Raw genomic sequence first — 23,769 nt, 5'->3', positions numbered from 1 at the left:
GTCCCCCCCCCCCCCCCACCCCTCCTGCCTTTTCCAGCTTAAATGGATAGAGTGCATGCAGCTCAAACCCCTGCAGAAGCTCATCCTAATGATCTAGCAAGGGAAACCCCTGACAAGCAATGCATCGCCTCCGCTTCATCCTGCCTTTCCAGAGGTATGCAACAGACTGGTTGCAGTAATCAGGTTAGGCGGAAACTACAGGCTCTTTACTTTGTTTGCACGCTCTGTGCAGCAAATTTGAGGCCAGATTTTAGACTCATTTCCGGCAGGGGCCTCCCCTTGACTCATGTAACCGAGAGCACAGATCAGCTGTGAGAGATTAGCACATGCTTCTTTATCCACCCTGGTCTGGTTTGAGCAAACTTCTGGGTTTGCTCAGTTCAGCCTCTGGGCCGCTCGCAAGCAGCCGAGGCAAAGCTATGGCGGTTCGCTCAGTGGGATCATCTGTGCCGCACAGCTGGCTGACTCGCAAACCTACCCAGGTCTTTCCAGGTGGTGGTTTAAATGCCCTGGACACATGGATGTGCATTTGCACGAATGGCAGGGAATCCGCTTTGTTCTTCTGAACAAGAACAAGCTATTTCAGTGGAAGCGAACCGGAGGGTTTCCCGCATGCCATCAAAGAGGTGGCCCCATTTCCAGTCTAGCCATGCTTTTATTGCAGTAGTCACTCAGTCTGTACCTGCATTTCTTTCTCCCCCAAATCCTCTCTCTGTCTCCCTGAGAGTAGAGAACGAGCAGTGTCTCTCTGACTTGATCTTACCACCCAGGGCTGGGTAATCCTAGCTACGTTTTCATGCCAGACCTGTCTGTCATGTCAGAGTGAGCAAGAACCTATCGAGCCCTGAACTCAGAGCTGGTATTTTGGGTTCAGCTTCCTCTCTAGTTGAAAAAGGAAAGAATTGGGGATGGGGGTGCGAAGAAAAGGGGAGGTGGGCTTGAAGTCCAGAGGGACCCCAGATGGTATGAAATTGCTGTTGCAGTCCCCAGCTTTGCTTCTGCTCTTTCAACTGTGCCCCTGCTGAGAGCCAGCAGCTGCACCTTGTCTGCTTGTGAGACTGGCTGTAGGATGTTACGTGTCATTTGTGGGCGACTGACTCAAAGCAACAGATCCAGTTCCCCATCCTTCTTGTCAGGCTGGTTGGGAGCCCTCTGGCCTCGTACATCTTTTTGGCTAGTGCTAGAGGTGCTCTTTTTTGGTCAGTAGGTCCAGGAAGAGCAGGGTGACACTGAATTTACCTTTTCACCCCTCCCCATTTGAACTGTGCTTCTGGGTCCATTTTGCATTAGGGAGGCACTTGGTTTCAGAGCTGGGAGACTTCCCAGGCTACAGGAGCTCTCCCTGACTATGCAAGGCTATGCGTGCAAAAACACACGTGCCCTTTTTGATTGCGCAGTTGGTTATATGTACAAAACTATGCGCAAATGTGGAGCTGGCTGAAAAATCAGGGTACAGGATCTAGACCAGCATCATCACTGTGCCTGTTCTTGATATATCCCTGCCAGGGTTTTCCGAAGCTTCTTTGTAACGTTTCAGATTAAGCCTGGGCATGCACTGCCAACACGATCCCATCATCCACACACAGGAGAAAACCACAGTTATGAATAATGAATGGTCCAGCTGCAAGGATCTTAGCTAATGTGCATCCAGGTCCAAACCTCTGCTTGGTTGCAGGAGCACTTGGGCAGGGGGTTCAAGCTTAGCATGAACGACAGCCTTGCTCTTCCCAATACAAAGCAAAGATCTGGTGGGTGGGCCATGCCTGGAGGTCCCCGCTCCCAAAACTTCTCTTGGCTCAACCACTTGAGGACTTCAGCACAGGTCGTCAGGTGTGGGAGGTGCTCCAGTTATCATGTTTTCATTAACCATCATAGCCCGAAGAGCAGGGATGCGTGATTGAAATATGCTGGTGACATGAAGTTGAGAGGCATCCTCACTCCAGAGGAGGATCAGAATATCGTAGAGGAAAGACTGGATGGCTTGGAGGCATGAGAGTCTGTCTTCTCCCTTGGGGTATAATTTTTGCTTGAAATGCCTGAAGTTCGGGAGATTTCAAACAACCCCGTGGGGGGGGGGCCCCCCCCCCAATCTTTCTTTAAAAAAAAAAAAAAAAAAAAAAGGTGTGGTGTGTGTCAGCCAGGCCTTGTTCTGGAGCTATTTTTATAGAGATTTTGATTTGGTGGCATTGGCTAAAAATAAGTGGTTTCCATGACAACAGTTGCAGTGTGAAATACAGCACATCTCAAAGCGCTGCAACAAAAGAACGTGAGGACTTTCACTGTTTAAAATATAGGTTGAGACAATACCTGTGCAGGTTTTTATTGAAATGAAGGGGATATATTTGTAACCAATTACCTTATATATATTTTTGTGTCTCTTTGAAGGCTGCTGCATGTTTTATCTAAGGCAAACAAAGCACTTGGCCTTCTCATTTTCCTCTTGCACCTTCATTCTCTCCCTCTACCCAGCAGTGAGACTTGGCAAGTCTTTCTTAAAAATTAAGAGCCAGCGTTTTGCACTGCAGGGTGGGGAGAAACGGGGGTAAGAGGATGAGGAGCGCAGGGTCAGGGGGAGCAGCTGGGATATGGGGGGCTCCTTTAGGTTTCCCTAAAGGCAGCTTCTGTCTTCATCCATCTCTTCAGCCAAAGCAAAGAGACCTCTTGTAGGATTTTGAAGCCAGATTTTGAGTTTAGGGGTGATTAAGAGAGCCACACGGACAACATGTTACAGAACCGGGTGCCTTATTTAGCACCATATTCATCCCAGCTTGGAGATGAGCTCCTTTAGGACTTGGTGAGTGGGCCTGGTGGTGTCTTGGCTCTCCATGCACGTCTGCCATCTGCTTGTTTGTGCTCTCACCCAAGTTGGCCACAGCCACAATAATTGGTGTCTCTTTTGTTCTCCATAACACACGGGCACCAGTTACTTGTCAGCTGAGTTCCCAGCAGAGAAGGGGGCTGACGGGTTTTGTAAGAAACGAGGTGGCTTTGTCAGGAAAGTCCTGGCTTGGGACTTTGGATTCGGTAGCCAGGTCTGCCGGAGCCTTCCTGTGCAAGCAGGGCAAGTCATCAAGCCACCGTGGCCCAGAGCATCTTATGCTATGCTGGCCATTTTGGTTGCCCAAATGGAGACCCCTCAAAGGATGCTAAGGGAAGGAAGGTGTTTTTCAGGCCCAGCTCTGGGTCGGTTTCTAGCTGCCTTGGGTAAGCTCTTCTGTACCGTTCCAGAGATCAACCTACAGGGCCCGAGATATTAAAAAAAAATGTGCCCGTGAAGTCCTTGCTCAAAGGAACTTGCATGCAAGAACTTCCCATCCTTGAACTCCTTTCCGGCTGAAGCTGAGGCAGAGATGATCCCCTGACAGGCTTCCCCGTCACCGTGTAGGGCTGGCACGCTGTCCCTTCCTGCTCCTCACTCTCGTCACCCTGCTGTTTCTGTTTCAGTGCAGCGGCAGCTGTGGGCAGGGGAGGATGATCAGGCACGTGTACTGTAAAACCAGCGACGGGCGCGTGGTGCCGGAGTCGCAGTGCAACCTGGAGACCAAGCCGCTGGCGATCCACCCCTGTGGGGATAAGAACTGCCCTTTGCACTGGCTGGCACAGGACTGGGAGCGGGTAAGAGAGACCCGTGCCAAGGCTTATGGCTTTCAGTCTTCCTCATCCCTTTGGCGAGAGGGCGGTACAGGGGGCTCTTACTTTCTGGGTCTATGAATGGCTCGGTTATCCTCCTTACAAAGCAGGGGTAATGCTAACTGTCTCAAGAGCCTCAAGGACAGGCTTATTCAGACCTTCCTGCAACGGGGAGGTCACTGGGACATTGCCATGCCCTGCTGTCCTGGGTTGCTGGCAGCAGGACGGACTCGTGGATGTTGCGGTGTGGTGCTGGGAAACCCCATTCACTCGGACACCGTTACTGAGTCGAGCCTGGGTTGGGCGTGAGCTCGACTCCAGCTCTCTCTGCTCAAGATGACGTGACACCGAGCATCTCTGGGACATGTCATTTTAATCTCTCCACCCGTCTGGTTTCTGTCCCGGGCAGTGTAACACCACCTGTGGCCGTGGGGTGAAGAAGAGGATAGTGCTGTGTCTGGAGATCGTCAATGGGAAGATAAAAACACGGAGCCCCTCCGACTGCGACGTCACCAAGAAACCAGTAGAAGAAAGCACCTGCTTCGAACGGCCTTGTTTTAAGTGGTACACGACTCCCTGGTCTGAGGTAAGAGGGTTGCTGATGTCTGGGGTGTGTTTCAAAGGAGTGCCACTTAGATCTAGTAGGGACTAATTTACGGGTGATAGCCTGAGACGGGAAAGAGATGGGCCCAGGGAACAGGGCACCCGGTGGCCTGTCCCTTCTGTGTCAGACCCTTTCTATCCTTGCCTCAGTTTCCTCATGGACAAAACGGAGGTAACACTGTTCATCCAACTTCACAAAGTGCTCAGAGGTGCCTGGATGGGAAGCAGCAGTGGCGTGCTCGATGCTGCCTTTGCCAATGGCTGCCCATCTTGGAAACCTCAGTGGAGGTAAGGACTTATTGGAGGTGAAGGTGGAACAATCCTCTCCTCCTCAGACAGGACACCCTCAAGACCCAGAGGAACAGAAACCTTCTCCTCCGCAGTTTGTGCTATCCCCATTCTCTTCATTCAGTCTCCTTGTAGGGGTTGTCAATCTAGGACCTCACCTGGGTGCTAAATGACTCGGGAGACGGGGTAAGGGTGGGTGAAATGCCCTGCCTTGAGGGTCCTGTTTTCAGGCATGCACTGGGAGTGCGATCCTCTGGTCTGCAGAGCAATCAGGAGAAGGACCTGCCCCTTCTCCCAGCCTTCCCCCTACGGCGAAAGTGCAAAATTCTTTCCGCACGCTGTCTGGCACGCGGAAGAATGCACAATAGCTGTAAATGGACATAGGAAAACGGAGCACAAAATGAACTGTTCCAGCGTAGCTCGCATGGCACAGCCGGCAATGGCTCATCCAGAGACGCTGCTGGCCTGATTGCCAAGAACTGATTAGGATTTGGCTATTTGGGCCAAGGCAGCCTTTCGCTGTATTAGCAGCTTGAAGTGGAGCACGCGCCCTGCCAAGATGTAATCAGTACTCACTGTGCTTTTGGAGAGCAGGACTGAAAGGAAGTGTTTCGGGTTGGCTTTTTTTGTTGTTGTAGGAATCTGGCTAGGTCTGCAGGGCCAGCCGTCGTAATGTGTGTAATGAGACAAGGGAAGGGATTGGCAGATACAGGCTGGGAGTATTGGGGGCAGTAGATTGTCCTTGGAGCAGTGAAACCTGCCCAAATATTTGCTGCACTGATGGCTCCCGGGGTCTGGAAAAATAAGGGAAGAGATCCCAGGGCATATGTGGGGGAAAGCTGGGGGCCACTCGCACCCTTTCTGTGTCATAGTTAGCATAAATGCACATGCACTTTTGTAGCAGTCCCTGCAAAAACAGGCCAAGGTCATGGAGGTGGAACGGACAGCTTCTTCCTGGAGATGGTGCCAGGGGATTAGGGTTGATATGGGTTGGCAGGGGGCACAGATGAGAGGGTTTGGCCTTTGCTGGTGAATGAGTGTGTGCTGACTACCAGGGCATTGCATGGTAGAGGTGAAATCCCCAACCCCTGCTTGGTTATGGCTTGGCAAGTTGGCTCTCCGAACACACGAAAACTTGAACCTGGACCAGATTCTGGTTCTGAGTGGTTGTTTGGGAGGTGGCTGTAAGACTGACCGAGTCCTGCAGGCCGAGGTCTTGCCAGCTTGCAGATTCCCAGCCATGAAAGCTGGCACTGTCCATGTGTGCTTATGGCCCTACAAGCACAGGTGGACCCTGAGCTGGGACATTCCTGTCTTGTCTCAAAAGACCAGCACACATGGTGCTTCAAAGGCAAATAAGGAGCTGCAGGTCCCTGGCATTACAGGGAAAGAAGAGCCTGCATTATAGCTCTTCCCTTCAGCATCCCAAGCAGCTTGTTTAATTTTCTTTTGAAACCAGTCATCGATGTAGCCCTTCATTAACCAGGCCAAGCCTGCCGAAAGGCCAATATGAGAACCCATCTTAGTGTCAGCAGAGAGAGGAAGAGCCAAGGGATCAGAAAGATTGACCTAGTTGTATTGAGTCATAAGGTCTAAGAGGGTGCTGGATTTGCCTAATGTGCTGCTCTGGGGGGGCTTGGCTGGACAAGCCCCACCAGTGAAATTTGCCTGCCATGCAGAGACAGCCGATAGAAAGTGCACTTCCACTTTGTGCATGGCCCTTTGGAGAGAGGGGACTCATATGTGTGGTTGTGCCCACCTCTGGAGGAAGGTCGGGATTTTGCTTAATTCAGAGACTCAGTTCAAAAGCAGCACTGTAGAAACTGTCTTTGCAATGGGTTGTTCAAGGCAGGGGCAGGGTTCTTGATGAAAGGGACCCATTGGCAACCTCTGAACATGGCCAGTGACTTCCTCTTAGGGGTTTGCCATGTATAGGCCTCAGATGCTTCTGCCAGCGACGAGAAGTGAAACGTGTGAAGTGAGGCAATACCTCTTTATTGGACCAACCTGTGTAGTTGGGAGAGATGAGCTTTTGGGCTTCAAGAGCTGTTCATCAGGTCTGGGAAAGAAGCATCCAGAGTCCAAAGTCAACTGCTCTCATTTCACTGGGTTGTTAATCTTGGGCCACTGGGACGAGAAGCGGCCAGTTCTCACCTGTGAAGAGGAGTTAGCAGAGGGGAAGGTGAGAGTCAAGCTGTGATGGGCCATAAAAACAATGTCTGGTGTCCAGCAAAACTATGCCGTCCTGCCAACGATGCTCCTCTCTGCTTCCCAGTGCACAAAGACCTGTGGCATTGGAGTGAGAATGCGCGATGTGAAATGCTACCAGGGGAAGGATATTGTTCGTGGCTGCGACCCCCTTGTGAAGCCGGTTGGGAAACAAACCTGTGACCTGCAGCCCTGCCCTACTGAGCCACCAGGTGAGGAGAGGCATCCAGATACTTCCTTCATTGTGGGGTCTGGGGCTGCCCTTCTAGTACAAACCGAGAGGGACAGGGGTTGACTGAAGCTGTGCCTATGTATATGAAAATGTTTCTTCTGCATCAGTTAAGTGTGAATATAAACTAGTAGTTATACCCAGATAGGCCTGCCCGCACCTTTGAGGACACTCTCTTACTCCGGTGTAATAAACTGTTCAAAATTCAATTGCAAAGTCATGATAACCACCTCAGAACAAGGCACGTTTCTGTACATCAGTGGGCCTGTCTACACGTGCTTTTACATGCGCCTAAACTTAATGTGCATTTTCTTAAGGTGCATTAAGGTGATTTAGGTGCACATGCTAAGGCGCACTCATGCGGTGTGCGGACCGACTTGGGTCCCAAGTCAGTTGACACACACAGTGTAAATGCGCCTTAGCACATCTACATGTGCATTAAGGTGCTTTGGCTCTCTGCACATAAATTTGATACCTACTTTTGCAGGTATCAAATTTAGGTGTGAATAGCCTGAAATCACCATTTTTAAGGTGCGTTAAGGGTGTGCACGTGTAGACCTGTGCCCTTAATGCGCCTTAAAAATAGCGATTGCACCTTAAATCGGCACATGTAGATGCCCTTGTGTGTCTGTAAGGTGCTAGGCATGCATCACTCTGAAAGGCAGTGCAATAGCTGCTAAAAGTCAAAACAACAGAGTTTTCTCTGGCCCAAAGATAACCTTGCAAATGCTGACTTCGGTAGCATGTTGCTGTGTTTAAATCCCCACTAATGTCTGAGTACGGTTCATCTGTGCTCTTATCTGAATGATTTTAGACTCCTAACATCCTGTGGGATTTGTGACCATCTCATTTTCCAGCTGGGGTCCCTTGGCTCCAAGAGGCTGCGATCTCCAGTGAATGCGTAGTTCTCGGTCTGTACTAGGAGGTGGAAATAAAGATGGTTGTGTACATAAAGCACAAGAGTGGGGGTCTTTGGGCTTTGCTGTGGACTTGCTTTGTGGCTTCTGTTACCCATTGCTCTCTCTTACCTGTGGGCAGTGAGGTTTGATAACAGTTTGTGGATGGAAAGCATCATGGAAGGGCAGAATGCTACTAGAAGAAGAGCAATTCAGACAGCTGCCTTCATGTCACTAAGACCTTTTTACCACCTGAGTTTTGTACTGTGGCTCCTCACAAGAGCACTGTTATAAGGAGGGAGTTTTTTGACTCATTTGGTTGCTGCCCACGTGCTCTAAGAGCATCTCAATTGCCTTTATTCAATCTTGGGACATGTGTGGGGTGCCCTGAAGTTACCATTCGCTCCAAGTGGTTCCCATAATCTTGCTGTTCTCAGGGTTTCGTTATCACGTGAGCGTCTCAGGGGAGGGATCGTCTACCTTTCTGTTCAGAGTTGGAGTAGTGTCTAGCACAGAGGGGTCCCAGTTTGTGAATGGGGTTTCTCTGTGCTACTGGGAAACAAATGATAAACAACAGGGATTGCCTATTTTCTCTGTGCCCTTTCCCCATTGTTACCGGATCCCAAGGTGTTTATACCCAGTGAGGCAGCACTTTCATCTTCCCCTTTCATTCACTGACATCCCAAGAGGGAATTAAGCTTCAGAAACAAACCTCAGCCCCCTTTGGCCTGGCACACTGAAATGTATGACCCTGTCCCGGCCTAGCTTTGCTGTTACTATTTAAGCAGCAGCAGCACACAGTGAGGCCGCTTCCTGGGATTCGGTGAAGCCTGGGCATTTCTACTCTGGTTCAGTCCTTCCTGGGCTGCATTCATTTAAAATGCAAGGCAAGCCCCAGGGGGATTTGAGACAGGCAGGATGCTGAAAGAAGCCTGCAAAGGTCATTTTGCACCTTGCAGCTTGAAAAGGAAGGACTGAATGGCTTTCCAGAGGTGGGTAGGGAAAGCGTAGCTATATTTGAACTAACCAGAGAGGGTCTTTTTATGCTAATCAGAGAGGGAAGAAGAGTTGGACCAATGGAAATCAGAAACACCCTTCATTTGTCCATTAAAAAAAAACTTCCAGAGAGAAACGGAGTTAACAAGCCAGGGAAGAAATGAACTAAAAGTGTAGACTGTAATTTTTTTTCCCCATGATGTTGCCTTTTGACTTCGCCTCTTGATTGCCAATCTGTGTTTCTCTTCTCTAGATGACAGCTGTCAGGACCAAGCTGGAACGAACTGTGCTTTGGCAATCAAAGTGAACCTCTGCAGCCACTGGTATTATAGCAAAGCTTGCTGCAGATCCTGCAGGGCCCCTCATTCCTAGTGGAGAGGTTAGAAGAAGGACTTCGGGTCTCAGACTTGGAAGGAACGGAGGGTAGTCTGCTCACAAGCATCCGGCGTTTGGCTAGAGCGGTAACAGGGAACATCCCGGTTTCATTCGACTACTTCCAGAAAGCTCATCTTGCCATTGCTCTGGAGAGCAAAGTGTGCCACGGACTTGCGCTGCGGCTGTTTTCTCCCACCGCTGAAAAGATACCACCCTTGTTCCTCTCTCTCCTTCCTCATAACGGAGGGAAATGGCACCAGCAGAAACGACAGCTCCATTACTACTGTATATGGGTAGCCTCTGATGATCGAGAACTGTACATAGCATCCTGTATATTTGATTCATCCTAGCTCCAAAACATTCACGTGTCTTAAAAGGGCTCTCCTTCATTTGCTATTCAATATGGGAGATGTAGATGGATGATGGTAAAGAGCAAACCACGCGACATTGAAGCACCACAATCTTTTCCCTAGCAGGAGGTCCTCGGACCTGCTTTCTGATTTAGCCCCTACGCCTGTCTTCTAGCCTTCATTGCCTTTCTGTAATGGCAGGAAGCTGAACTTCATTCCTTCAATGACCTTAAGCCAAAGCCCTTTGTGTAATATGTAGGTGTATACTTTTTCAGAGAATTTTATCTTATAATCAAACTTCAGTGCCATAGCTCTTATAAAAATCATAATGCTGACATAATGTATATAATAAGGAAACATAACTGCACTTTATATCACAGAAAAGATGTGCTCTTTTTAATATATTTGTTTACAAACAGTGACCTTTATCCCTATAATCATTAATTTGTACTCGTATGTATATTTTAATAAAATTGTCATATTTATGATGGTATCTTGTTTTATTCTCAAGTTTTTAGCATGTGTTTCTCCCTGTGTGTGTGGCAGCTGATGCCACGTAGGGATAGGAGTCCCTGCAAATAGAAGCCCTGATCCTGCAGACGCGTATGTAGCGGTCCCTTCACGTCAGGTAGGGACCGTCTTTGTGTTCGTGGACCGGATGCTCTGGCCCACGACGGCGTTGCTGTCAATAAAAAAAGAGTTCAGCCTCTGAAACCATGTCAAAGAGTAGTTTATTTTATTTTTTTATTATTTTAATTTTTTTCTCAGTGAGCTCAGCAGTCCTGTACAACAGTTCACCGCGTGAAGGTGAGTGCAACGGATGACGTGGCTTGCTAAGGTGTCGGAGGTCTACTGGGAAAAGAAGAGGGAAGATGGAAAGAGAAGTCTGTCTACAGAAAAGGCAAAGGATCCAAAGTCTAAATGCATTGGAAACAAACTGGAGTCAGGAATTGTACAACATAAGAGAGCTGTAGAAGCGGCTGCTGTTACACTAGATTACTCAGAAGACAGAACACCATTCCCCAGCAAACACATTGACATCAATGCTTCCCCAGTTACACAGCTCAAGAAGGAAGAAACCAGGCATATTAGACTTGTTACAAACCAAGACAGAACCCCCCCCCACCCAAGAATGTCTAAGATATTCAGTTGTAAAGAATGACTTGCACGTTAAAAAGGTCTCCCATGAAATTAAAAAAAAACCCCTCAAGGGCAAAAGTAAAATATCCAGTCGGGCCATATACAGTATTTATAAGCGGCCGAGTCTGAAATGACTGCTTTCCCCTTGGAGAGTGCGTCTTTAATAACGAGCCCGGGAAGCGGGTGCGACGCGGAGGCCGTTAGAGTCTATTCGTAGCCGGTCCGTTCTTCTCTGCAAACGAACGAGTCGTTCTGCGATTACGGAGCGCTGCTTTTAGCCTGAATCGTGTGTAACGCCGTGACAAAGGAGAGCGTTCAGAAGACAAGTCGTGTGCATCAAAAAACAAAAGAAGCCTTGAGCGAGGAACGCACGTGCGCACGCCCACGGAAGGGCCTTTCCAGACGCTTATGCTATTGCTGGTTCCTTCTTCTAAAGAAATTGGAAACGGTTGGTTTCTTAAATGAGAAAATGGTTCCTTTTGATTGTGTTTTATCCAGGGAAAGGCCTGCCTTCCTCCATCAGCACGTGGCATTCCTCTGACCGCTAAGCACGGTGCTTTTCGAGTTGCAACGTCAAGAATTTACAAGCCCGATCATGTCTTCAGTGCACGCAGGCTGAGATTAGCTCGTCCGCCTGCTAAAATACCGCGGCAAGGTCACAGATTGCGTTTCCGCTCAAGGCGGGGATCTAGCTCTCGGCCTTGCCACTATTCCAACGCTTTCCCAGTATGTCGGACCGTTATCATGAAAGGCAAGATAACCGCGGCGCGTTTCCACTTTCATCTGCGAGCAGGAGTTTGAAAACTTCAAAAGACGGCGCTTCCAGAGCAATTGCTGTTCAAGACAGCAGAGGGACCAGGGGGTGGAGAAATAGATAAGCTGGGCATGGGCCCTGGGCACTACCGGCTGCATAGCAGCCCCTTTTTGAGGTGGGGCATGACCCTGGCTATTGCTGTGAATTAGAAATTCTTGTTATCGGAGCTCTGCCAGTGGCGTGGAATTGAGACCGGTCCATTGCCTCTGCCTAAAAGCCTTGTGATGCGTTTCCAGGTGGAAAAAACTGGGGAAAAAGTCGTCTTTTTTTTTTTTTTTTTTCGCTTAGCCCTCAGTTGCCCAGTTCAGAAGTGCATGTGTATGGTATCATTGGGGGGGGTGGGTTTGGAAAACCAAAGTTGCTTGGTAATAAATTGTCTCCCTCTTGTTACATAAAAATCAGATAGTGGTGTTAAAAAAACCCAATTACTTTCCCTAGGGACAGATGCATTTCAGCTCTGGAAGCCCCTTCTAGAGGACAAGATCATGCATTAGCTGCGCATCCTGTGTCTTGGGGGGCGGGGGGCATCCTTCTGCACATGGGGTTGTGCCCAATAAATACACAGTAGAGAGAAAAAGAGTGAGAGTGAGAGCTCCTGCATTGTAGAAAGGTCACAGATGACCGTTATGCTTCACTAGCTCGTAGATCAAGCCCATCTCTGTTGACTGCTCACATAAGGTGACATTCCCCTTCGAGCCCTGCAAAAGGCCTGTACACCACTCAGTTCCACTTTGGTGCCATTTCCAGGTCTGCTGTGGTATGTAGGCTGGGCCCCCCCAGCTCAAGGATGGGTTTGACCCTCCAAGAGGGATGACAGATGCCTGTTGGCTTGTGCAGCATTGTCTTGCTGTGACAGCCACTGCACCTGTACCTGCTGGCATTAACCACCCTGATGGTCATCAGGGGACCTCTTTACGAGTATAAAAGGATGCACAATATCAAAAATCTCATCTAATAAAAAAAAAAAATTGAAATGTGCAGCCCCACAAAACCGCTCCAAGCAGCATATGCTATGGCCCTCTCTCCCCCTCTCTCTCTCCCCACCCCCCTTTATTTTTGCTCTGTATATAGTGGTTTACTATATGTATAGCTATATATATAACGTATAAATACATTCATCATTTTAAAACACTTCCACGGATTTTTTTTGTTTTTTTAAAAGAGTTTCACCATTATTAAAAGCTCGGATGTCCTAGAAAAAAGCCTCACACCGGCTGGCCAGCTCGCTATGTCCAGGCTCTAGCAGCTCAGACATCCGTGCTTATGCTCCGGCTGCGAGAGAAAGCCTCCCGCATGGCCGAGAGCCGGTTTGGGTTCAGCGCTTGCAGGTTCGATACGCTCACCGGCAGTTCAATATCTTCCTGGCTGATGTTCTTGTAGCTGACGCGGTCGCCCCCATTGCGGACCTCTTCGGGGGGCTGCTGGAGGAAGAAGGTGGGCGGCTCATAGTGGGAGCAGCTAGGGCACACTGTCCGGCACTGCGAGTGCTTTTTGTGGAAGGGCGAGGAGGCAGCGTAGACGGAGGGCCCGTTGGTCAGCACTACATTGCGGTTGCTGTGGAGCGGAGGGATGTGGGAGTGCACGGCGAAATCTGGCTCCTCCTCATCCTCTTCGGACTCGTCTTTTTTGCAGCAGTAATACTGAAAAGCCGACGAGGAGAGCGACCGGTTACTTTGGAGCTTGGTCCCCCTAACGTGCAACAAACCCCAGCTGCAAGCGGGAGGTCGAATGTGGGGCGTGTTGGGTTCAGCCCAGGATGGACGCGGAGCTTGGGACGCACCCAAAGCTCGGCTTCGTCCAGGTTGAGGCCCCATCTCTTGCCCTGTGTTAAAGGCATTGAATAAAATGGAGCAGGGACCAATCAGCCACCAGGAAGGGGTTGGACCGGAGAGACCTGCACAGCCTTTCCAGCTCTGGCATCCCTCCTCCTTCAAGGATATATAAAAGGTTTGAGCCTGTTGCATGAAGGGCCAGACTGTGCCGGGCTGAGACCCTGGCTCCAAATGGCCTTCGAACACTGCAAACCCCGCATGCGCCTCCTACACTTAGATGCCGAGTGCCCTGGGCCAGGACTGGCTGAGGGTAACGTCATGTGTTGGCAAGGTGCCCCACATGCTGGCCGCTCTTTGGCTGAGCAGGAGTGAATTTGTGTTCCCAGGCTATGGCCATGCCCTGCCTATAAGCATTCAGTGCTCAGCAAACTCGCCCGCTCCTCCCTCCCTTCCCTGCTGTATCCCGGGCTGAGCAGCCCGTATACCCAACAGCTGCATGGGTGATGCACAGCCCCGGTGAGGAGTACCTGGAGTCTACAGTAGCAGAGAACCGCGATGATACAAAGCAAAATGACAGTCGCTAATATTCCACCTGTGATGACCACAGTCCCGGCTGTCATTCGACCTCTTCTCCATTAACAGCCTGCAAGACAGAATGTGCTCCTTAATCATCGTGGGGAAGGAGGGCAAACCTGCCTGCAGCCAAAAGCAGCCCTAACATCAGCTCAGCACCCACCAAAGGCACTGTGCTCCAGGGGGGCCAAGCCCACCCTTGCAGTACTGCCCTGGGATGGGTATACTTCTCCCCAATGGGGTGCAGGCAGCGGGTCCCAGCGCCACACATGCTCTGCCATCAGGCTTGTATCCCACAGGGTCAGGGTGCCCGGCAGCAGCAGGCAGGGTGAAAGTCCCACACTGCGTGCATCTGAAATCACTGCCTGGGTCCAGGCCAACCCCATTCCTGGTGTCAAGGGAGGGACGTGAAAGAGGATTTGTGCTGCATGGGCCGGGGAGGAGCTGGCCAGTGTACAGGGACTGCTGGAAAGTGCTGGGGCTAAAAACATAAGTTCAGAGTACACCGGGAGATGCAGAAAGCCTCTCTGTGATGGCCGGGGGGGGCCACAGTGCTTCCCCCCCACCCCATACTGCAGCCAGCAAAGGTCCCCTAGAGCCACCAGGGCTAGGGCCGCCTAAGAGCACTGGTGCCAGTCTGGACAGGAATTTCCCTTGGTCTCATTAGGGCTGATGAGGCCTCATCCCTTCTCCCTCCTGCAACAGCTGCAGAGGAGCATGCATACCCCTTAGGCAGCAGCCCTAGGCTTGCACAGGGAGCACCTGCCAGCTCCTCCCATAGGGCTTCACAGGGGAACTGAGCGACTGAGGCTGGCCAGGCCTCAGGACCCAGTTGGTCATGGGGGGTGGCTGGTCTGCTGCCCCTTTACATGGGCATAGCTGTGAAGGCTGTGGGGGGACACCCCATGCCCCAAGAGGCTTCCTCAGAGCGGGTAGAGTTGGCCCTGCTCCTGCCGGGCACAGGCTGCTGCCACATGCCTTGGAGGGTGGGGTGGGGGGTGGCTCTAAGCCCTGTTAGGGCAACAAAGCAGCCCCCGAACTGTGAAGCCACAGCTGCATGTGCTGCAACGAAGCCCTCACTGTGTCTGTGGGCACCTGCATACCCTCGCCTGTCCTGCTCGGTGCTGCACCGTCTCAGGTCCAGTCTGCCCTGATATCACAGCGGTACATTAACAGCCAGGGAGGAGTTTGGTCCACTGGGCTTAAGCGACGCAACCAAGGCTACTCAGGAGACGGGGTGCCGAGCCAGCAGGAGGACCTGTCCTGCAGGTCTCACCACCCTTGCTGTCTCCACAAGCAGCAATGATGTCTGCAAAACAAGGCTGGGCCTGGCCTGAGCCACCGAGGCCACAGATGATGTGCCGTGTTGCATTCCCAGAAACTAATGTGTAGGCACCGAGATGTCCTCGCTGTCTGTACCGACACTGCTCAGTGCAGGCAAAGCAGGGGGCTGAGCCCGGCGCAGGGAAGTTCCTGCCAAGGTTGATGGTTTCTTGTCAGCACGCAGCAAAGCTGCTGAAGGCGACTGCTGAAAAGAATGACGTGTGACTAACGGAGGGACGAAATGATGGGAAAGGGCTCAGTGCAGTGTTTGCTGCACTGGGCTGGGAGGCAACTTCAATGAAGGTGGGGATGTCTTCCCTGTACGGTGCACATATGCTATAGCAGCTGAGTTCCTGGTGCTCAGAAACTACACGTGGCCCACGGTGGCCAGAGCACGCCCCTACTGTGCAGGCCTCAGTTGATCGATCGAGTGTCTGCCGGGATTAGCGTGTAGTCTCGGACCTTCTTCTGGTCTAAACCTGCCACCCATGAGGTTATTTAATACCACTCATGTCGGTGGCATCTGGGCCACTTTGAACCGGAGTAAGAAAGCTCTGCATTAACCTTAGCAATAAGGAATTAAAGAGTTAAAGACATGGCAAGGTTGGGCTGCCACCCATGAGGCTATTTAGTACCACCCGTATCGGTGGCATCTGGGCCACTTCGAACCGGGGTAAGAAAGCTCTGCATTAACCTTAGCAATAAGGAATTAAAGAGTTAAAGACATGGCAAGGTTGGGCTGCCACCCATGAGGCTATTTAGTACCACCCGTATCGGTGGCATCTGGGCCACTTCGAACCGGGGTAAGAAAGCTCTGCATTAACCTTAGCAATAAGGAATTAAAGAGTTAAAGACATGGCAAGGTTGGGCTGCCACCCATGAGGCTATTTAGTACCACCCGTATCGGTGGCATCTGGGCCACTTCGAACCGGGGTAAGAAAGCTCTGCATTAACCTTAGCAATAAGGAATTAAAGAGTTAAAGACATGGCAAGGTTGGGCTGCCACCCATGAGGCTATTTAGTACCACCCGTATCGGTGGCATCTGGGCCACTTCGAACCGGGGTAAGAAAGCTCTGCATTAACCTTAGCAATAAGGAATTAAAGAGTTAAAGACATGGCAAGGTTGGGCTGCCACCCATGAGGCTATTTAGTACCACCCGTATCGGTGGCATCTGGGCCACTTCGAACCGGGGTAAGAAAGCTCTGCATTAACCTTAGCAATAAGGAATTAAAGAGTTAAAGACATGGCAAGGTTGGGCTGCCACCCATGAGGCTATTTAGTACCACCCGTATCGGTGGCATCTGGGCCACTTCGAACCGGGGTAAGAAAGCTCTGCATTAACCTTAGCAATAAGGAATTAAAGAGTTAAAGACATGGCAAGGTTGGGCTGCCACCCATGAGGCTATTTAGTACCACCCGTATCGGTGGCATCTGGGCCACTTCGAACCGGGGTAAGAAAGCTCTGCATTAACCTTAGCAATAAGGAATTAAAGAGTTAAAGACATGGCAAGGTTGGGCTGCCACCCATGAGGCTATTTAGTACCACCCGTATCGGTGGCATCTGGGCCACTTCGAACCGGGGTAAGAAAGCTCTGCATTAACCTTAGCAATAAGGAATTAAAGAGTTAAAGACATGGCAAGGTTGGGCTGCCACCCATGAGGCTATTTAGTACCACCCGTATCGGTGGCATCTGGGCCACTTCGAACCGGGGTAAGAAAGCTCTGCATTAACCTTAGCAATAAGGAATTAAAGAGTTAAAGACATGGCAAGGTTGGGCTGCCACCCATGAGGCTATTTAGTACCACCCGTATCGGTGGCATCTGGGCCACTTCGAACCGGGGTAAGAAAGCTCTGCATTAACCTTAGCAATAAGGAATTAAAGAGTTAAAGACATGGCAAGGTTGGGCTGCCACCCATGAGGCTATTTAGTACCACCCGTATCGGTGGCATCTGGGCCACTTCGAACCGGGGTAAGAAAGCTCTGCATTAACCTTAGCAATAAGGAATTAAAGAGTTAAAGACATGGCAAGGTTGGGCTGCCACCCATGAGGCTATTTAGTACCACCCGTATCGGTGGCATCTGGGCCACTTCGAACCGGGGTAAGAAAGCTCTGCATTAACCTTAGCAATAAGGAATTAAAGAGTTAAAGACATGGCAAGGTTGGGATACTTCACATTTCTTGGGGTGTGTGGAGGGTTGGCAACGGCAGATCATGCACACGAAGCTGTTGAGCAGGAAAAGCCTGCTGTCTACCCGCCATGAACCCAAATGAGTGCAATCAGGGCTTGTAAAAAAAAATTTAAAAAAATCCACCTGGAACCAATTTGAGTAAATCCACCTGTTTCCCCACATCGGGGCCTTGGCAGCAGCAAATGCACCAAATGTGATGGAGATGGTATCGCTCGTCTCCGTGATTCCATCTAATTGCTACCTGGCAGGTGCATGGTGCGAGGAATGGAAAAAGGCGCCACGCCGTGACTGTACAATTTAATAAGCACAACTGCAGCCAACAGGTGGAAAAAATAATTGATAGGAGGGCAGGGAAACGTCCCATGATTCTCTGGGCTGGTCCACTCCTTGCAAACACAGTCGTGCTCAAACGGAAGAGTGGCCAAATGCTCTTTCCAGTTGCAGTGCTGAATTCAGTGGGGTTGAGTAGGTGAGAGATTTATTCGTCTTGATGCCTGAACTCCAGCGTGTGGCGTGACTCACCGTCATGTGCTTTGCAAAACAAAATAAAGGTCTCCGATGCTGGCTCTAATCATTTCCAGCAGAGGAGGTCAAGGGAGCAGCAGCATATTTCAGGGTCGCGCTCGGTGGCTCTGTGATAGCGTGCTTTAATCTTCTAATCAGTTAGCAAGCTTTTATAGGATGGGCTGTCATATGCTGTGTCTCAGAAAAGCAGAGCTGGCTCCTTGATAAAGGGCTACTCAAGAGTAAGTAGGCACCAGTGGAGATGTTGCATGGCGTAGCCTGATAACGATGTTTGCCTCTGGGGATAATTTGGTGGATTAATTAAACATAAGCCATCAGAGCCTTGATACTTGGATTATTGCTGAGGCACCCATTGCAAAGTACAGAGCTCTGGGAATGCACCAATAAGCTGCTAACAAACCAGCGACAGCCCTGCAGGACCTTAAGCATCCCGCCGGCAGCTGGAAGGAGAAATGGAGGCATATTGAATGCTACCCAGACAGCTGTGCACTGGTTCAGGACTTGAGTCTGTGAGCTCTTACTGGCTCAGAGACCTTTCTGACTTCAGGGAGCTGTGTGATGCCTTGTGGTATTACTTGGCTGACTAAGGGTTTCCAGGCCTGGCTTCTGTCATTGTAAAATGTACAGCGTGCTGGCAAAAGAGCCAGTCGAGCACATCTTTGAGACAGTAAATGAATTCCAGCGCTGACGGACTAACCTGGTGTCCCAGTGAAGAAGGCAGAGACAGGACAGATACAAACAACAGGCATCGGGACCAAAGCACGGGGCGGGGAGTTTTTCTAGGAATCACAGAGTCAGATTGGGGCCGAGCCGGGGGGAGGGGATGCCAGATGACACCTTCATGAACCAGCCCAAGAACAGCTTGGAAACGCAGCCCATGATCGTGGAAGAAGGGATTTGGGCTGCTGCACTTGCTAGCTCTAAAGGAAAGTTGCACTCCGGGCAAGAACGGCATGCTGATATCTAACAACTGCTTCCTCAGCCCCACGAAGGGTATTTATACCCGAAAGCTTGCATAGAAAAAGGTTCCCAACTTTTTGAGTTGGGCTAATCAAAGATATCAGATTTACCCAAAGAACCTTGTCTGCCCACGTCCTTAGACCAACACGGCTACAACCAACACCCCTGTAACAACCGCGGCCATTTGTTCCACAGGCACCATGTATGCCAATGGCCGAGGGGGGTCTTAGGATAATAGTGGCAAACAAGGCACTTGGAAATCTAGGTGTTTCCATGTTGTCTTATAGCTGGTATTACTGTGTCATGACTGTTCCCAAGCGCTTGGATACTGGGGGTTCCCGAGACCCAACCAAGATCATGAAAACCTTGTTTTGGGAGCCCTATGCAATACAGCCCCAGTCATAGTCATCGTGTGTGAATCTTAAGGGCTGTGGCTAGAGATAATGGCTACAGCTGCATGCTGAGAGCAGGTCAATCAGTTCTCATGCTTCAGGGCACCTGCTGGTCTCTAGCTGATGGTCAGGAAGCTGATGGGGGCAACGCTGCATAGGGTGGTTGTTTCCCTTCCACCCAACAACTCATATAAGCTGCGAGCAGAGCACCTCTAGGCTCAATCCAAAGCCTCTTCAAGCTAAAGGGAAGATTTCCAGTAAGCAAACTGGTCCCAGAACCAGGGCCTGTGTTTATAATAGGGGCTTGCATCCTTTTCCTCTCAAGCAGGGTTTGGCCGGCGCCAGACAAGTTATTGGGATATGCGCCAATGGTGCGATGGATGAGAGCGTATCCACCATGGCATCTCCCCGTCAGTCTGTTCATTGGCGTGCCCCTGACAAACATTTCCTTTCTACCTAGGCAAAACAGTCCTGGGACTAACTGCCTTAGCTCTCCTGATGGGCCTGTCAGCTGTGACAGGCCACTGAAATCCCACAGGGACATAGCGGTGGCTGGGGCCTGGCTCTGAACCATCTCAAATCAGAAATCAACTTGTACAGCAGTGGGACTGAAAACCTGGGAATTAGGAACAGACCATATAGAAAGGTTGGACTGGAGACGCATCAAAGACTGAAAAACTGCAAGAAGAAAATCAGGGTTGTTTAAATTGGCCATGACCCTCCCCTGCACCCCAGCTAGGGGAGCATCCCCTAGCTCAGGGGCAGGCAAGATGCGGCCTGCCAGGCCATTCAATCTGGCCTGTGGGGCCCCTAACAAATTTAGAAAATTCATATTTATCTGCCCCTGGCTGCCTGTCATGTGGCCCTTGATGGCTTGCCAAAATGCAGTAAGCAGCCCTGTGCTTAAAATAATTGCCCACCCCTGCCCTAGGTGATCCTGGCTAGCATCCCTTGCAATACTGGAGAGAGGAGGCAGAGAAGTCTTCTAGGAGATCTTAGGGGAGAACTATTTCTTTTTGTTGAACCGCACCAAGAACAATAAAGAAGCCCAAATACTTGAGCACTGAGGAAGGCGAGTGGGACAGACGGACAGACGGACACACGCACCCCCCGTCCCCTTAGGAGTCTGTGCAGACAGCAGCTGAGCTTTGGAAGGCCTTGCACAACCGCCTCCGGCTCAGAGCACGGGGCCAGCTGGCTGCACCTGGGACCTGCTGACTGCACATGGGTAGCGAAAGCACTCGTCAGACTGACGGGACTTGGCGACGCTGGGCGCACCGGGTAAGCCGTGTGTGGGGAGCGTGAACCATGTGAGAGAAGCTCTGTCCAGATAGCTCCATGCGCCGTGTGCGTGCTGGCGGGGCGGAGGGAATTCAAAGAAAGCTATCGTCAAAGAAGCATCTACTCTTAACGTAACCCTTCCCACGTCTAGCAAGGGGAGGGTATGTGCTGTGCATAGTCCCACGCTTGCTCACCGTGTCTTATGTCTTAGTCTTAAGCAATGTCGGACCTTTAGTGTCTGTTGATCCTGCCTCGGGCAGGGGGTTGCATGAGCTGACCTCTGGATGTGTCTTCCAGCCCTACTTCTCTATGGTGATGTCTGTGATGATGGATGATGTTGGATGTGTCAGCTAAAAATGCTTAGGACCCCTTTAAATACTAGGAAGCTTCTGGCTTGCTAAGTGGCACAAGTGCGGATGCTTGTATCTACTTCATGCAGGCTGGTCAATGGAGGCGAGAGTTGGCTCCGGGCACTGGACTGGCCCTTTCCGTCCTGTGTTCATTCACCACGTGCAGCAAGGTAATAGATTCATAGGCCACCTATCTTTCTACCACCCAAGGTTCAAAGGCAACTGCCCTGTGGATCCTGGCATAAGCACCTGGGACTGAAGAAGTGCTAGCCCTTGCAGCATAGATAGGCCCTGAGATGGGATGAAGTCCCACCGAGATCTCTCAGGACCCTACAACCTAACGATGGCATTGCTTGAAATGGCGCATCCCGCTCCAGCCGTTCCACCGAGAACATGCTGCACACCTCATTCACCAGCGCTTTAATGAAGCTGGGTCACAGGTCATGATCCTTGCTTAACATTTCAAATAAGCCCCAAATGACCACAACCCCAAGAGGCAAGCAGCAATTTCTGTCGAGGCTTTTTAAATAGGTTCCACAGAAAATATAGCCAAACGGAGCATTTGCAGTCTCTTACTGCCCTGCTAAAGTTGGGCTGGCAGTGAGCGGAGGAAGCACTATTGCACTTTATGTTGCTTCTGAGCAGAACAGGAGGAGAGAGTAATGTATAGCGCTGTTCTCTGCGTGCCTTCCTGCGTGATGCTTCTCCAGGGCAAACCCTGGCTCCAGTCCGCACATCCTTCCTTAGGCAGTCCTCACACTGGAGTAAGTCCTGAGCTAACACACGTGGCCAAGCACATACATGGCTTTGGAGCCTAAAGCCCATAGTCAGATGCGACTGAGGCTAGGGTCCTCCAAAGTATTGAGACCGGGGAGTCGGGAGCAGCCAGGGGAGGGCTCCGGTGCAACAGTGGAGGCTGCCGCAGTGCAGAAAAGCGGAGCCAGACTCAGCCTTCGTGCAGCTCCAGTGAAAGAAGGGGAATGGCACCCGTGTGAAACCGCTCCAGTCTGCACTGACTAGTCCTGGAAGGCCTTTGGGCTCACCTGCCAGGCGCTGCTGTCTGTACGGCAGCTCAGCTGCATGCCAGGCCTGAAGTACTGCACGTATCCAGCCGCTGGAGCAAAGCAGTTGGGAGTCACAAGACCTGGCTTTGAGTCCCTGCTCCATGGCTGACTCGGTGTGCGACCTTGGCTGCGTCACTCCACAGAGCTCCTTGTTCGCAGAACAGCTCCGTGGCTCCATTTCCCCACGGATGAAACAGGGGCCTGGGTGGGACACAGAGAGCTCCTGGTCTGCAAATGCATGCGAAGCCCCTTCAGGCTCTTGCTTTGTCCTCTCACTCAGTCATCCAAGTGCCTTCCCTTCCTCTAGGGATCAATGAAGGACGATAACGCCCGGCCCAGCTTTGCTCATTCCCTCGGCGTGCAATGCCACGCGCGTACGCAGCCTAACGAGGAGAAGCCCATATATGCGAGGCTCTTCGGATGCCTTAGGCACCGCTCGGTTATGACCAAGACCATTTGGAGGTAGATGTTTTTCTGTAACATATTTGTCTTATTAAAAGTATATACCTGGAAGCTTTAAACTCGCCAGCAAGTGGGGTGGGGGAGAAAAAAAACACAAAATCGAGCGGCAGAGAGTAGCATATGGAGACCCACAAGCAGAACAGTTCCTGTCTAGACCTCCTTTACATTTGTTCCTAATTTCACGCTCTGCAGGCTCCCAGATTCATATAGTTAGTAATAAATACGCTGGTTAAAGGAAGTGCTTTGCAGCTCTGCTGTGGTCTTGGAGAACGTCTGCAGAAGCTGTGGTATGAGGAACACAGGCGCTGTGAGACACCGCTCGCACTAGAGCGCTGCTTGGCTCCTTGCTAGTCATTATGTAATATTAGGAGCCCTAGAGCTACTGTGGATGCCTGAAGAAGCCCCCACCGCTCCCCCTCCCCTCCCAGCCTATTTTATTTTATGGCTAAAGGAGTGAGTGCCTGCAGCCAGGCGTTAACCCCACACAGCCCGGGCCGTATGGTTACCACTGTGCTCCAGGGCTCTCCCTGCCGACGGAGACCTGCTCCCCATGCTGGGGGTCTGGGTGTTCACCCTGAACAAAACCGCTCCATCCCATGTCAGGATTTGCTCTCCACCTCCATGCTCCTCCAGTGTCTCAGGAAGGACAGAAAGCCAGGGTGGGGATCTGAGGCTGGGTGGTAGGAACAGGGGCGAGGTGCTGCAGCACAGGCCTGCAGGCTGGCATGGGGCTATCCCGGATGCTGTACTAGACCTTGGATTGTCAGTGCAACCAGAGCGGGGGGCACTCATTCTGCCTTTGCCCCAACGGTGCAGGTCCCGTGGTATGGGAGGCACAGGACAGCCTCCTGCATCGTGTTAAGCATGTAGAGGAGGCGATTCCCATCAGCGGGGAGCCTTGGTTTCTGAGTCACTCACAGCCACGCAGGCCTGTGGGCCACTCCACTGCCATCGCACTGGCAAAGGATGCAGGGGTTCCTGGGATGGAGGCTGGTGACTGCAAGATCTGGCTTGGAGAGTCATCCATTTGCTTTGTCCCCAGAGACAAAGCAGTGCAGAGAGGATCAGGTAAGGACAGTGCCCCTCTCCTCTCCTTCTTGGGCCCTTCTCCATCAAAAAGTCTGCCTTCCAGGGAGATGCTCAGGTAGTTTCCCATTCTGGAGAAGGAGAGGGCTGCTTTTCAACCAGAAATCAGTGCAAGGCAGAGGCCCAGTGAGCCCCATCCTCCCAGGACCTGCCTGCCCTTCTATTTCCTCCTGCCTGGCCCGTTTCTGGAGCGACTCCGGTCAAGGGAAAAGGAAGGGAACTAATGGATTTGCAAATGGAATAAAGCGTCTTCTCTTC

General features: G+C 51.1%; 2 protein-coding genes across 12 annotated transcripts in view; one reads left to right on the top strand and one right to left on the bottom strand.

Moving 5' to 3' along the window:
• ADAMTSL2 (ADAMTS like 2) overlaps positions 1 to 10,295 on the top strand; it is a 130,258-nt gene extending 119,963 nt beyond the window's left edge. For 5 of the 6 annotated variants that reach the window (XM_006029779.2, XM_025211297.1, XM_025211296.1 and 2 more), the window contains exons 16-19: positions 3,445 to 3,615; positions 4,040 to 4,216; positions 6,797 to 6,941; positions 9,104 to 10,295. In XM_006029779.2, coding sequence (XP_006029841.1) covers positions 3,445 to 3,615; positions 4,040 to 4,216; positions 6,797 to 6,941; positions 9,104 to 9,222 — 612 coding nt within the window. In that variant the 3' untranslated portion in view covers positions 9,223 to 10,295. The remainder of the gene's footprint in view (positions 1 to 3,444; positions 3,616 to 4,039; positions 4,217 to 6,796; positions 6,942 to 9,103) is intronic. The other variant, XM_025211299.1, reaches the window with a different exon arrangement.
• Positions 10,296 to 10,300: 5 nt separating this feature from the next.
• FAM163B (family with sequence similarity 163 member B) overlaps positions 10,301 to 23,769 on the bottom strand; it is a 100,111-nt gene continuing 86,642 nt past the window's right edge. For all 6 annotated transcript variants that reach the window (XM_025211301.1, XM_006029777.2, XM_006029776.3 and 3 more), the window contains 2 exons: positions 13,829 to 13,944; positions 10,301 to 13,169 (listed from right to left, as the gene is read on the bottom strand). In XM_025211301.1, the coding sequence (XP_025067086.1) occupies positions 12,777 to 13,169; positions 13,829 to 13,921 (486 nt within the window). In that variant the 5' untranslated portion in view covers positions 13,922 to 13,944 and the 3' untranslated portion in view covers positions 10,301 to 12,776. The remainder of the gene's footprint in view (positions 13,170 to 13,828; positions 13,945 to 23,769) is intronic.

Source organism: Alligator sinensis, unplaced genomic scaffold (assembly GCF_000455745.1).
Source record: "Alligator sinensis unplaced genomic scaffold, ASM45574v1 scaffold829_1, whole genome shotgun sequence".
Classification (NCBI taxonomy): Eukaryota; Metazoa; Chordata; order Crocodylia; family Alligatoridae; genus Alligator; species Alligator sinensis.
Note: the sequence above shows the minus strand (reverse complement) of the source record. Positions and strands in the feature narration are given on the sequence as shown.